Source organism: Myotis myotis, unplaced genomic scaffold (assembly GCF_014108235.1).
Source record: "Myotis myotis isolate mMyoMyo1 unplaced genomic scaffold, mMyoMyo1.p scaffold_m19_p_10, whole genome shotgun sequence".
NCBI classification, from domain to species: Eukaryota; Metazoa; Chordata; class Mammalia; order Chiroptera; family Vespertilionidae; genus Myotis; species Myotis myotis.
Genome location: NW_023416314.1, coordinates 36,317,344 through 36,333,647, shown reverse-complemented (window position 1 = coordinate 36,333,647; position 16,304 = coordinate 36,317,344). Strand labels below are relative to the sequence as shown.

Sequence of the window (16,304 nt, the reverse complement as noted above, 5' to 3'; positions counted from 1 at the left end):
TGTCCCTTAGCCCTCTCTTTCATAGTGAAATTGTGCTGGAGTAATCTGTTCATCCATCATTCAGCAGCTGTTGGCCAGTCCCAGCAATAATCTTTACCGCAAACGTTGAAAAGATGAGAAAATTGTCAGTTTCTCTGCATTGCCCCCAAAATACTTTATCCTGATACCACACTTCACTTCAAGCATTGACATTCTGCCTGGCATTATCTTTACTTGTGTGCTTACTTTAGTTTTCTTTCTTTACTGAACTCCAGACTCATAAACATCAATGTCTCATATATCTCCTGTAGTAACTTACCAAGTCCCTTACAGAGTAGGCCATCAAAAAATGTTTACTAAATAGGTGGATGAGCCCTAGCTGGTTTGGCTCAGTGGATAGAGCATTGGCGTTCGAAGTGAAGGGTCCCAGGTTCAATTCTCATCAAGGGCACATGCCTGGGTTGTGGGCTCGATCCCCAGTACGGGGTGTGCAGGAGGCAACCAATCAATGATTCTCTCTCATTGCTGATGTTTCTATCTCTTTCTCCCTCTCCCTTCCTCTCTGAAATCAATAAAAACATATTTAAAAAAATAAAAATAAATAAATAGGTGGATGAAAATCTGCTAACTTTAGCAGCTGTGGATTCTTAGCTAACCATATTTATGGTTAGATCCTGTGTTAAAATGAATTATGTTATGACATCTCCCAGCCTTTCTATTAGATAACTCTGCACTGTATGCTACACATGAAATGTTTCAGGGGTCAGAGAAAAGAGCCAGCAAAAGAAAATATGATAGCACAACTAGAGGTAGGAAGAAACCAAGGAAAGAGATTTAAAAAGATTCAGCTTTGGAAGAATGATAAAGTTTAGTAAACAAGAACTGAAGAATGTCCACTGAATTTGGTAAGGTTCATTTTGACAAGAGTCATTTTCTGGTGGCCCAGTGGGGCCAGAAACCAGATAGGGAAGATTAAGTAGAAAGTGAAGAAGTGAACAAAGCGTATGCTGGCAATTTTTGAAAAGCTCGATTATAATGTAATTTATATTTTTAATTCAGTATTACTATTTTTAAACAAAATGTTACTCAAAAATTTTCAAGTGGGCATTTTATAAGTGTTAATGAATTTCAAAGACAGCATGAAGTACATGTTATTATTACCACAACCACAACGGGGTGGAATTCCACAATATGTTAGAATCCAAGTTATCCCATCCATTAGGATAGTAAGAGAAAGTTTACAGCATAGTTTCTCCTTCTGTCATTTTTATTTTGGAGTAAACCACTTACCGAAAACTAGGCAATAACAAGAGTAAGTAGGGTCATTTTTTAACTTCCAAGGGAGTTTTAACATACACTCAAAAGAAAATAAATCATTTATTTACTTTAGAAATTAAAGCAAATTACTGGCGAAACTGGCAAGTTGCATTTCTACAAATTTTATTTTTCAAAGTACTTTCGTAACTGTCATTACTACATGATGATTCACAAAATTGAGATTCAGGGCATTCATCTTTCTCAATATTCTTTTATGCTCTAACTGGAAGGATATGCCAAGTCACAGATTTATGAAACTTATTTCCTAGGATCAAAATCTTAATTAATAGTAGAGAGTTAGGACTCTTGTTTCTTAATTCAATGCTTTTAATCCTGAGTCTAGAAATCACTACAATCAGATTCCACAAAAATTTACAGAAGTAAAAAATAATATAAACCAAAGTTTTAATGATCTCAACAAATCCTCACACCAATGGTAATACCTGAATTGTCTGCATCATTTAAGATTCTATGAATCTAAATTACTAAGAAATAGAGATCTAGAATCCCAGAAAAGACAGTTTATAAGCGTAAGTTTACAAAATAAATGGGCTCTTAAAAAGTTGCATGTAAGCCCTGGCTGGTGTGACTCTGTTGGTCAGATGTCCTCCTGTGCACTAAAAGGTTGCCAGATCGATTGGCACATGCACGATTTCAATTTTGGACTTGATCCCTGGTAGGGAGCATGCAAGTGGCAGCTGATCAGTGTTTCTCACATGGATGTTTCTCTCTCTTTCTCTCTCTCTAAACAATCAATAAAAATACGTTTTTAAAAAGCTACATGTAAATGCAATTTTAATAAATTATCATGTTGCCCTGGCCAGTGTGGCTCAGTTGCTTGGGCATCCTCCCATGCACCAAAAAGTTGCTGGTTAGATTCCCAGTCAGGGCACATGCCTGGGTTTCGAGCATAATCCCTGGTAGGGGGCATGCGGTAGGCAGCCGATCTATGTATTGCTCTCACATCAATGTTTTTCTCTCTCCTTCTCCCTTCCTCCCTCTCTATAAAAAAAAAAAAAAATTAAAAGTAAAAATATCCTCAGGTGATGATTAAATAAATTCTTATGTTGAAGGAACTACATAGTTTATGAAAGTAATAGTTTTTAACCCCCTCCTTCCCTTTTTATTAATTAGCACAATCACTTTCCTCCAACAAAATATTTCATGGGTTGTTATGGACTGAACTGTGTCTCCTCAAAATTCACATATTAAAACCTTAATTTAATCCCCAATGTCTGTATTAGAAAATAAGGTCTTTAAAGAGAGAAGATAAATGCAAATCAAAACCACATTTAGACAACACTTCACACCCACCAGCATGGTTTAAATCAATCAATTAATAACACATAGTTAAGTGTTGGTGAGGAGGAATAAGTTGGAATTCTCATACATTTCTAGTAAAATTTTAAATGCGCAGCTGCTTTGAAAAAGTCTGGGGGTTTCTCAAAAAGTTAAATATAGAATTATCATATAACCCAATAATTCCACGCTAGATACATATTCAAAAGAAATGAAACCACATTGTCTACCCAAAAACCTGTACATAAATGTTCATAGCAACATTATTCAAAATAGCTAAAAGATGGAAACAAACAAAATGTCATAAACTTTTAAGTGGTTAAACAAATGTGGTGTTATCCATACATACACTGAAATATTATTCAGGCATAAAAAGAAACAGTTCTTGCCCAACTGTATATCAAACCCGCACCTTTGGTGTACAGGACAATGCTCCAACCACTGAGCCACCAGGCCAGGGCAAAAGAAACAAAGCTCTGATACATGCTACAACACAAATAAACCTTGAAAACATGCTAACTAAAAGAAGCCAGACACAAAGGGCCACATATTATATGATTTTATATATATGAAACATCAGAATAGGCAAATCCATAGAGCCCAAAATAAACTAGTGGTTGCTAAGGACTCAGGGAAGGAGTAGTAACAGCTAATGGCTATGTATTTTCTTTTTGGAGTGATGAAAATATTCTGGTTTAGATACTGATGATTGTGCAACCTTGTGAATATACAAAAACACACCCACTGAATTATATACTTTCAAAGGGCAAATTTTGTTATATGAATATATCTCAATTCAAAAAAATTTAGCCATAACCTTTTGTTATGACCGAAAAACTGAAAGGGTTTAGAATTTATAAAATCACCTCATTCCATTTCTCAGATTTTACAAAAAACTAAGACACAAGGGGCAAAGCAGAGCTGGAATTATTATACAAGGTATTTCTTTCTCAGTTCTAAGAAACAAACCCACTTTAATAAACAGATCTATTTACAAAGGACTATACTCTTTAAAATATTAAAATCTATGTCCTGAATTTCTACCACCTCTTTTTAAGCTCCAGGTCCCTGACTATTAATCATTAAATATTTTGTTAAAGGCAAAACAGCAACTTTGCAGGCATTTAAAAAGCGCTTTAGCCCTGGCCAGAGAGGCACGGTTGGGCGGCATCCTGTGCATCAAAAGGTTTCCAGTTCAATTCCCAGTCAAAGTACATGCCTAAGTGGTAGGCTTAATCCCCAGTAGGGGATGAGCAGAAGGCAGATGATCCATGTTTCTCTCTCTCTCCCCCTCTCCCTTCCTCTCTCTCTAAAAATAAAAATATATTTTAAAAAAAAAGGGGGGGGGGGAGACATTCCTAACCTTAAAAAAAAAAAGGGGGAAAAAAGCACTTTAAATAGCTAAAAATTTGCTCTACTGTCATTCACAGTTTAACATATTTCATATATATTTTTAAAATATGTTTTAATTGATTTTATTTATTTATTTTATTTTTTGGTTAATCTTAACCTGAGGATATTTTTCCATTGATTTTTAGAGAGATTGGAAGGGAAGGGGAGAGACAGAGAGAGAGAAACATCAATGTGTGAGAGAGACACATCAATTGGTTCCCTCTGCCAGGGGTATGTGCCCTTGACCAGAATCAAACCTGGAACCCTTCAGTCCACAGGCCAACACTCTAGGGCTATTTTTATTGATTTTAGAGAAAGAGGAAATGAGAGGGATAGAGAGAAACATCTATGAGAGATGTCAATTGGCTGCCTCTTGCACACCCCCACCGGAGATAGAGCCTGCAACCTGGGCATGTGCCCTGACCGGGAATCGAACTGGGACCTGTTGGTTCATGGGTCAACGCTCAACCACTGAGACACTCTGGCCAGGCAATATAAATGTATACACATACACATACACATACACATACACACACACACACACACACACACACACACACCCCTCACCAAGGATATGTTTTTATTGATTTTAGAGAGAGGGGAGTGGAGAGAGAGAGAGAGAGAGAGAGAGAGAGAGAGAGAGAGAGAGAGAGAGAGAGAGAAAGAAACATTGATCCATTGCCTTCCTTAAGCGCCCAGACTGGGGATCAAACCTGCAACCTTTCTGGTTTATGGGACAACACTCGAACCAACTAAGCCACCTGACCATGGCAACATAGTTCAGATTTTTAATTAAACATTAATTAATTAGGGCTTTTAGAAAATCCCGTAGCATTGAATTTTTGAAATGCTGAGCCAACTTTGCAATGTTTCAAACTTGTGCAAAATTATCGAAATATATTTCATATTGAGTTTTTCAAAAGTTAAGCCACTACTACCATTGAGAGTTTGGGCTCTCTATTTCCTCTCACAGAACTAGGGAGAACTGTGGTTACTTCAACCAACAGAGTATGGTGCAAGTGAACTTTCCAAATTCCTGACCCAAAGAATCAGTGAGCTGACTAAAATGATTATTGTTTTATGTCACTTAATTTGGAGTGGTGTGTTATACAGCAAAGATAATTGGAACAGCACATGTGATTTTTATAATAAAAACAAGCAACTCTTGTTTCCTCTTTTTATAGCACTGTATAATCATATATATTCCCCCACCAAAAAAAGAACAGTTATAAAAATACATTTATCTATGTAAACATACATTTATATATTAAAGAAGACAAGAAAATGACATGGTTTTCCAATCATCTAAAAATATAATCTAGCTTGGCTGGTGTTGCTCAGTGGTTGAGTGTCGACCTATGAACCAGAAGGTGGCGGTTTGATTCCTGGTTAGAGCATAAGCCCGAGTTGCAAGCTTGATCCCCAGTGTGGGAAGTGCAGGAGGCAGCTGATCAATGATTCTCTCTCATCACTGATGTTTCTATCTCTCTCTCCCTCTCCCTTCCTCTCTGAAATCAATAAAAATATATTTAATAAATAAATAAATAAATAAATAAATAAATAAATAAATAAATAAATAAATAAATAAATAAAATACAACCTAATATTCTGCTATGTCATAGATTCAGAATACCCCCGGGGCCATCATGAAGGTAGGTACATACATCAGCTTAGGCTTCCAAAAATGGTGTGGTTCTTTAAGTTTAGATGCAATTCCAGGTAATTTTCCCTGGAATTGGTCTTGCCTTAAATAGGGTTCATCATAAACAACCGTTTTATGATTACCTAGGTTGTTCTCATTAAGGATAGGTTTGGCCTTGCTGGTAACTTTGATGACTTTCTTGGGCCTTACGTGTATCTTACCTGATTTGATCAGGATGATTTTAAGGATTAAATGAGAAGACATGAAAAGTCCTAAGCATGGTATTAGGTAAAAAAGAGATACAATATCTCTGAAAGCTAGCTTTAGTACTCAAGACTATTGCTTAGTAGCTGCAAAAGAGAATCACATACTGATAGTAATCTGAATTTCTAAGTAATATTTTGCAACTTTCAGTAGACTTTTTAAAATTTTAAGCTTAATATGAAACATAACAAACTCATGTTAGGTACAGTAATATTTTAATAGAGAAGGCAATTTTCAAATATTTACCTTGATCAAATATTTTTCCCATCTGTCTGCTGTAACGGATTTGCCAATCTTCCTCATCAACTTCAAATGAAGCTCCACCAGTTCTTTTGGTACTTAAAATAAAGAAAAAATACTCTTAGCAAACAAAATTTTTTTTAAAAAATTGTAAACATTTAATTTATAGAAAAAGAGCATTCCCCAACACTGAATAATTTTTCAAAAAAGATGTGGATTTTAAATATCTCTTAGATCTCTGAGTCAGAAAAGAGTAAACCAGGGCAAGAAAACAACTGAAAATTACTTCCTGAAAGATGAGTAGGTATATTCACATTTTCTTCCAAAATATCATCAAGTAATTATAAACTCAAATGTCAACTGTGGACTTGTGGGTGATCATGATGTTGTCAGTGTAGGTTCATTGATTATAACACATGTACCACTGTGGTGCAGGATGTGGACAGTGGGGGAAGAAAACATATGGGAACTCTCTGTATTTTATGTTCAATTTTTCTGTGCATCTAAAACTGCTCTAAAAAATAAAGTCTATAAAAAATTCCCCATCAAGTAAAAGTACTTAACTATACAACTAAAATTTCTATTGTCTTTCATAACACATATTTGGTTTCTTTTCTGAGACTGCAGACCAACATAGACTCATAGAATTAGAAAGAAATCAAGGAACATATATTCCAAGGTGACAAATATCTCAGTAGTCTAATAGTTTTCAAACTGTTTCAGAAAACTACTCTTCCAATCTACCCCTTATCTATTGTGCTAAACTCCTCTATAGCATCCTTACAGATGAACGCTTGATAACCTTCAGGAAGGGAAAATTTACTTACCTCCAAGGCTCTAATTATTAGAAAGTTACCCTTACACAAAATCAAAATCTGCCTTCCTCCCTGGTTCTTGCTCTTTTTCTCTTATACTTTCAATTCCCCTTCTTTTGGAGCCTTTAAATATTTGAAGATTGTTATATCTTTCTCCAGATTCTCTCTTCTAATTGTAATAACTGGAGTCCCTCCAAATATCCCTTGGCCATGATCTAATTATATTGTTTAATTATATTAATTAGATCTGAGGAAAATGAAGAACACACACAGCCAGTCAAGTTTAGCATTTCCCAATAACAAAAACCATTAGTAACCTAAGAGAAATCAGGGGTTTCATAATCAAAGTGTTAGGAAAATGCTAGATTAATTTTTTTTTATACTGCAGAACTTCCTGAAGCCTTTATTGATTGTTCCTATGTGCACAGTGAATATCCAAGATAGGGACATAATTTGCAGCACTTCCTAATACTATATTTGATTATGGAGCCTTTTTTTGGGAAACACACATTATCCTGTAGGATACAATGCTCTGAAGTACAGTATGGGAAATGATGGACTAATTCTTTTCAGTCATTCTTTCAGACTCTATTCTCCATTAAAGCTACTTCCAGCCCTAGCCGGTTTGGCTCAGTGGATAGAGCGTCGGCCTGCGGACTGAAGGGTCCCAGATTCAATTCCGGTCAAGGGCATGTACCTTGGTTGCGGGCACATCCCCAGTGGGGAGTGTGCAGGAGGCAGCTGATCGATGTTTCTCTCTCATTGATGTTTCTTTTTTTTTCTTTTTTTTTTTTTTAAATATATTTTATTGATTTTTTACAGAGAGAAAGGGAGAGAGATAGAGAGAGTTAGAAACATCGATGAGAGAGAAACATCGATCAGCTGCCTCCTGCACATCTCCTATTGGGGTTGTGCCCGCAACCCAGGTACATGCCCTTGACCGGAATCGAACCTGGGACCTTTCAGTCTGCAGGCTGACGCTCTATCCACTGAGCCAAACCGGTTTCGGCTCTCACTGATGTTTCTAACTCTCTATCCCTCTCCCTTCCTCTCTGTAAAAAATCAATAATATACATTTTTTAAAAAATTCAATAAAGTATATTAAAAAATAAAATAAAAAATATATTTTAAAAAAAGCTACTTCTGCCGAAACCGGTTTGGCTCAGTGGATAGAGCGTCGGCCTGCGGACTGAAGGGTCCCGGGTTCGATTCCGGTCAAGGGCATGTACCTGGGTTGCGGGCATATCCCCATTGGGAGATGTGCAGGAGGCAGCTGATCGATGTTTCTCTCTCATCGATGTTTCTAGCTCTCTCTCTTTCTCCCTTCCTCTCTGTAAAAAATCAATGAAATATATTTAAAAAAAAAAAAAAAAGCTACTTCCAACTTGTTAGGACCTACAAGTATAAACACATTTAGCCATTCAACAAATTTCTGTAGGTCCACTATTATTTAGCAAGAAATAACCTCTGCCCTTAATGAGCCTACTTAAGTGAGTTGGAAGTAAAGGAAGCCAGGAGAGGTGGTTATAGACAAGTAAACAGACAATTATATTAAGCTAAGACCTGAAGTATGGGATTGAGGGTGGAGTGGAAAAAAGGGGGGAAGGACATTGCTTACAGAATTAACTGCAGATACAAAAAGCTGACAAACAAAGTGATCATGAACTAGAGGCATGAACAGAGAAAAAGCCTTATAAGGCTAGGCTAACAAGAACACATTTTATTTTAAAAATTTAGGCAAGAGAATGCTCTGTGATTTAAAAAGATCTCAAAAAATTCAGGAAAATATCAATCCACAAAGATGAGAGTCACCTGAACTAAGGTAGAAGTGGTACAGAGAGAAGTGGGCAGATCTGAGAAATGCTTAGGAAACAAATAATAAAACTTAGTGATTGACTGGTAATGCAAAGTAATAAAGAACCAAAAACTGAGGCACTGGCCTAGGGAATGAAGTAGATGCCAAAGATAATACATTAGGAAGAAAAAAATCTGGGATCAATTATTAGCGCCACCACTTAAACAAGGGGACTATGATTCTAGTCAAGTCTTTAAGCAATGAATTTCAAAATCCTCATCTGTAATAAAGGGATGTATTGGTTATCTTACAATTTCAAAATTACAAAACATTACATAATGTATTTAAAAATATTATTATTTATTTTTTCTTTATTGATTAAGGTATTACATGTATATCCTTATCCTCCCATTGCCCCCCTGCCCCACCATTCGTGCCCTCACCCCCTTAGGGTCTGTGTCCATTGGTTATACTTACATGCATGCATATAAGTCCTTTGATTGATCTCTTCTTACCCCCACCCTCCCTTGCCTTCCCTGTGATATTTGACAGTCTGATCAATACTTCTCTGTCTCTGGATCTGTTTTCTTTTTTGTGTTTTTAAAATATATATTTTTTATTGACTTAACTCTTTGCGGTCGTATTAAATTTGGACATGGGTGTCATACTGGTCGGAATTAATTTCCATTGAAAGAGCAGTGATACATAACATGCAAGATTATGAAGGATAAACAAGATTTATTAATTCTTTTTTGGAACTACGTCACCACTAGTAGAATCACTACAAACGTTATCACTTTCTACATCAGAGTCAGTATTCAAGGTGCCAAAATAAAACTCTTCATCGTTACTTTCAGATTCGCAGTACACTTCTTTCAGTAACTTTCTTTTTGCCATTTTGGAGTATTATTTTGAAATATCTTAACAAGCGAGAATGCCTAATTACAGTTAAACGTAGTCTGTAAAGCTTTATTTGAAATTCTGCGAAGTATCTCCGAAGCTTGTCGATTTCTTCACTCTCAAAAGGCGACTGACTCGCCACGGTGTTTTGCATGGCGAGTGTGGAACGACCGCGTTTGTTTATATTGAGTTTCGATATCTCCAATTTGTCGGGGCAATGTTTTGGTTCGTGACAAGGTCGCTTAGACACTTAAGAGCTTTCAGAGAAATTATGAACTGATACATGAATGAATAGAGTTAAGATTCGTACGGTTCCTTGCTGTGGTGGCTGAGAGCAGACATACGACCGGAACGGTAAAAAAGCTTTGGTGGCTGAGAGTAGACAAATGACCGCAAAGGGTTAATACAGAGAGGAAGAAAGAGGGTTAGAGAGTTAGAAACATTGATGAGAGAGAAACATCAATCAGCTGCCTCCTGCACACCCCCCACTGGGGATGTGCCCGCAGCCAAGGTACACGCCCCTGACTGGAATCGAATCCGGGACCTTTCAATCTGCAGGCTGACACTCCATCCACTGAGCCAAACCAGTTAGGCTGGATCTGTTTTTGTTAATCAGTTTATGTTGTTCATTATAGTCCACAAATGAGTAAGATCATGTGATATTTCTTTCTCTGACTTATTTCGCTTAGCATAATGCTCTCCAGATCCATCCATGCTGTTGCAAATAATAAGAGTTCCTTCCTTTTTACAGCAGCATAGTATTCCATTGGGTAGATGTACCAGTTTTTTAATCCACTCATCTGCTGATGGGCACTTAGGCTGTTTCCAAGTCTTAGCAATTGTAAATTGTGCTGCTATAACATAGGGGTGCATATATCCTTTCTGATTGGTGTTTCTGTTTTCTTGGGATATATCCCTAGAAGTGGGATCATTGGGTCAAATGGGAGTTCCATTTTTAGTTTTTTGAGGAAACTCCATACTGTTCTCCACAGTGGCTGCACCAGTCTGCATTCCCACCAGCAGTGCATGAGGGTTCCTTTTCCTCCGCATCCTCTCCAGCCCTTGTCATTTGTTGATTTGTTGATGATGGCCATTCTGACAGATGTGAGATGGTACTTCATTATCATTTTATTTGCATCTCTTGGATGATTAGTGACTTTGAGCATATTAATACTGTCTGTATCACATAAAATACCTTTATTTTTATTGTTGATATTTCGGGAACCAAGGTCAGTTCCAATTTCTCACTTTTCCCCAAACAGTAAGTGGTGTTTTTTTTTAAATCCTCACCCAGGGATATGTTTTTATTAATTTTAGAGAGAGAGAGGAAAGGAGAGCAAGAGAAACATCGATCAGTTGCCTCCTATATGCACCCCCTCAGACCAGGATAGAACTTGCAATCTAGGTATGCTCCCTGACCAGGAATCGAACCTGCAACCTTTCAGTGTACAGGATGATGCGCCAACCAATCAAGCCAAACCAATACACACCGAGCAGGGTGCTTCTAAACACTAAGTCTTGATGATTTTGCCTTCCTACATCTCAAACCTATTCCCTCCCCCTCCTGCCTCCCCCCTCCCCCCCGGAGCCACGCTGTTTCTTAGGATATCACTGTACCTTCTCACTTCACAAAATACCTTTGGATAATCCCCTATAATCAAACCAATGCTCTAAAACTACTGCTTTCATGTCATTTCCCAGTTCAGAAATACCATTTATGGTCCCTATATAAACTCATCCAGATTTCTTTCCGTGGCCTCAGAGTCCCAACATTCAGTGTCAACCTAACTCTTCAATTCTCTCTCACTTCTACAATGAAATCCTTGATTCAAATCATTTAGGCCTGTTCACTATCCATTAAGCATACCTAGTTCACTACCTATGTGGGCTTTATTCAAGTCCTCCAGCTTACTGTTTCTGCCCACTTGAAATATGCTCATCCTTCGATTTCTGGTAAATAAAAATCCCAAAAGTCTCTGAGATAGCTTTCCAATGATTCCAGCAACAGCTTTGTCCTCAGAATGCCCACAGTATCAATACTGTCTATATCACTCATTTAGGAGTTGGCTAAAAGCTTTTACATTATTTATGCATGTCCTCCATATCATATAGATATATGAAATCACACAAAAATTTGATACAATTGCAAATATTTTTAGAAATCCAGAGTAAAAAAATTGTGCAAAATGTTTTCTACCCCACTTTACAAATGTAGTCATAGTTGATTTAGGCATATAGAAATAGGTTACATATTATTTGATTTTCTTGTTAGAGCACTGGCTCTTGCAAAGTACTGTCTAATAGAAAATAAGATGAGCCACATGATTTCAAATTTTCTAGTTCACTCATAAAAGTAAAAGACATAAAAATTAATTTCAATAATATATTTTAACACTGTATTCCAATGTCACTTCAACATATAATCCATATTTAAAATTTCAGATATTTTATACTTTTTACTTGATTTTTAAAATTTACTTTTTAAAAATGAGGTATAATTGACATAACATTATATTAGTTTCAGGTGTACAACATGATTTAACATGTGTATACATTATGAAATGATAGCCACAATAAATCTCTTATACTTACAAAAATGTTTTACATGTTATGAGAGTTTTTAATTTCAAATCTCTTAGCAATTTTCAAATATGCAATACAATAATATTAACTGTAGTTAACATGCTGTACATTTAATCACCATGACTTATTTATTTTATAACTGGGAGTTTGTACCTTTGGACTCCTTTCACCCATTTTACATGGTTTTTTTTTTGTACTAAGCATTCAAAACATATTGTGTATTTTACATTTACAGCGCATTTCAATTCACACTAGCCATATTTCAAATGCTCAAGAACCACATATGGCTACTGTATTGTATCGTACAGAGTAAGAATATTTAAAACTAAAATTTATGCCCTGGCCAGTGTGACTCAGTTGGTTGGAATGTCATCCTGTATACTGAAAGGTTGCACGTTCGATCCCTGGTCGGCTTGGGTACATAGGAAACGAGTCAATGTTCTCACACTGATGTTTCTTTCTCTTTCTCTCTCCTCATTACATTCGTTCTAAAATCAACAAGCATATCCTCCAGTGTGTGTGGGGGCAAGACTAAAATTTGTAATTCACAATTTACTTACGTATTTTTGCAATATAATTTGTATGTGACATTATACTAGCTTCGTGTGTACAACATGATTTTTTAATATTTGTATATATTGTGAAATAGTTCCCATAATAAATCTAGTTAACACTGAATTTAATTATATTTGTTGTTACAAATAGAACAGACAAGCTGATAACCTTTATGGACACTAGTACCTCTCAATATGTTGTTCAATTAAAAATAAGTGGGCAAAAATGTCAAAAGAAAAATTAATCAACATTATAGTTAAATTGAAAATATTAAAATTCCCATACTTTGTACAGTCAACCCTCAGTATCCATGGGGGATTTGGTTCAGGACTCCCAGAATACACAAACCCACAGATGATCAAAGTCCCTTATATAAAAACGCATTGCATTTGCATTTAACCTATACATATCCTCTCCTATACTTTAAACTATCTCTAGATTACTTATAATTTCCTAATACAATGTAAATGCTATGTAAATAGTTGTTATACTACATTGTTTAGGGAACATTGACAATAAAGTCTTGTACATGTTCAGTACAGATCCAATTATTGTAGGTCAAACTACATAGTAGATGTCAGCAACAATATAACATTTTTTTAGAATCTTTTCCATCAGCAGTTGGTTGACTCCCCAGATGCAGAACCTGCTGATAGGAAGTACTGACTATACTCTATAAAAACAATATTGTATATAGACCATCATATACAATGGAAATAGTCTTTATATGTCCTTTCCAATATAGTAGCCATTTTAGTGACTAGCAAAATGTGACCACTGAGCACCTGATATGTAGCTAATAAAACTGAGAAACTAAACATTTTTTATTTATTTTTAATTAATTTATATTTAAATAGCCACGTATGACAAGTAGGTATAGCTTTGGACAGTGCAGCTGAAAATTACCAATCATATTTTAAAAACACATAATCACTGTCTAAAACAGTGATGGCGAACCTTTTGAGCTCGGCGTGCCAGGATTTTGAAAAACCCTAACTTACCTCTGGTGCCGTGTCACATATAGAAATGTTTTGATCTTTGCAACCATAGTAAAACAAACGTTTATATTTTTGATATTTATTTTATATATTTAAATGCCATTTAACAAAGAAAAATCTACCAAAACAATGAGTTCATAGGTTCGCCATCACTGGTCTAAAATATACAGAGAATATGCAAATTCACTCATCACCTGAAACATTTTCTAATCTCATTTCTAGAACATTAGGTAATTGTTAACATCCCTCTAAAGAATTATCTATTTACCAATTTCATGCTATTCTGAAAAATATAGGGTTTTTTTAGTTGTTTAAGTATATTTTTTTTATTGATTTCAGAGAGAAAGGGAGGAGAAAGACAGAAACATCAATGATGCGAGAGAGTCACCGATCGACTGCCTCTTGCATGCTGCCAATTGAGCCCGAAACCTGGGCATGTGACCAGGAATTGAACTGTGACCTCCTGGTTCATAGATTGATACTCAACCACTGAGCCAAATAGGTCAGCCAAAAAATATAGGTTTCCTTCCCAACTGAACAAAGATCTCTACCTTTTCACATGCTAGATTTGATACATAACTTTTAACAGACCCGTTTCTTAAAGCCTCAAGGTGAAAGATTCTGAAGCAGAAGAAAAGGTCAGAGGCTGTGTGAATTCATGGAAAACCTGGCAAATGATGTAGGTATGAAGCAAAAATTCCAGACTGCATTACTGATCCAAGCACCAAAGATGTTCTATATTCTGACATTTTTCTAAGCATCTTTCCAGTACCTAACCTTAAGAATGCTGCTGAGTCTGTGATTCTAATCTTGCTACTTACAATTCCTTTTATGGTAGAAGTTTATAACAGCTCATAATTAAATGACCTAATTCTTCTCATTTCTCAATAAAGTCTTTTACTTAAACTTCCTCTATGCTTATAAACATAGATATAATTAGAGTCACAAGAACAGTTGATTTTATGAAGGCCACTTCTAAGAGAGCATTGATTTTAGATATAGAGATTGGAAGATAAGCTTTCAGTAAGTTTAACTACTGGCCAGTTTTTACCATCTCTGTTGGGGAAGCACAGTTTTAGCAATTATAAGACTAGTTCCACAAGCCATTTGATCCTTAAAATAACTGTTATACATTTATATACCTGATCTTCAAAGAGTTCATTTAATCAATCATCCTAAAAGTTTTCTGAAAAGCAAAGAAATGGTTCAAGACTATTGCTGTGTAGGGGAGGAAAAGTAATTTTCTCCCTACCCTTTTGGGTTCTGGTTGGAACATCCTTGTAATAAAAAACAGAAATACAGAAGGAAAAAACACACAAAAGTTTAATGACATGCATACTTCATGTACACAGGAAGAGACCCAGGAAAACAGGAGTAATTTGCCAAAAAAGGCTCAAACCACCACCTTTAAATACCATCGTCAACTAAAAGGGATGTTACCTGGAAAAGCATGGTAAACAAGTGTAAGGTTGTTATGAACATTTAAGTCGTGATCTTTTGTATTGATAAGAGTTTGCAGAGGTAAGGTCATCCCTTCCTTTGCGTATAGTGAGGGAGACACCCCTAACAATAGAGGTTTCCCTTATAAATGTAAATGTATTTTACAAAGATTAACTTCTATTTGGTTTTCAGAACTTCTCCCATGCCTATGGTCTCTTAAAATTAACCAGTCTGAAATAATCCTTCTGCCAAATAGACATACTATTATATTGGGGTAACAAATTATCTTCCTCTATAGCGCTTAAGTAATAACCCTGTTACAGCATGTTTCTGTGGTAAATACTGTAGGCAACTGTAACACAGTGATGTTTGTGTAATGCATTGCACCACATCATAACAGCTACAACATTACTAAGTGACAGAAATTTTTCAGTTTCATTATAAACTTACTAGAGGCCCAGTGCACGGATTCGTCCATTGGTGGGGTCCCTCTGGTGGCCTGCAAGGATTGGGCCAAAACCGCAGACAGACATCCCCCGAGGGGTCCCGGATTGCGAGAAGATGTAGGCCAGGCCGAGGGACCCCAGTGGTGCACGCTGGGCCTCTAGTATGCATATAAGATCTTTGATTAATCTCTTCCCGCTCTCCCCTGACCCCCTCCCCTCTGAGATTCATCAGTCTGTTCCACGTTTCCATGCCTGTGCACTGAACATCTGCCCCCCTGGTGGTCAGTGTGCGTCATAGTTACCAGTCGACTGGTCACTGAGGCTTTTATATATATACTAGAGGCCCGGTGCACAAAAATTTGTGCACTCGGGGGAGAGGGGGGGTCCCTCAGCCCGGCCTGTGCCCTCTCGCAGTCTGGGACCCCTCGGGAGATAACGACCTGCTGGCTTAGGCCTGCTCCCGGGTGGCAGAGGGCAGGCCCAATCCCTAGGTGCAGCCCCTGGTCGGGCTCAGAGCAGGGCCGGTTGGGGAGTTGGGGCGCTGCCCCTGTCATGCACAGAGCAGGGCGGATCAGGAGGTTGCGATGCCACCCTCAGTCACGCTCAGGGTAGGGCTGATTGGGGGGTTGGGGCACCGTC

The 16,304-nt window shown here is 36.9% G+C and overlaps 1 protein-coding gene across 14 annotated transcripts in view; it reads right to left on the bottom strand.

The window, feature by feature from the left end:
- The window catches only part of RSF1 (remodeling and spacing factor 1), a 129,370-nt gene that overhangs the window by 78,204 nt on the left and 34,862 nt on the right, over window positions 1-16,304 (bottom strand). For all 14 annotated transcript variants that reach the window (XM_036324880.1, XM_036324867.1, XM_036324866.1 and 11 more), the window contains one exon: window positions 6,140-6,231. In XM_036324880.1, the coding sequence (XP_036180773.1) occupies window positions 6,140-6,231 (92 nt within the window). The remainder of the gene's footprint in view (window positions 1-6,139; window positions 6,232-16,304) is intronic.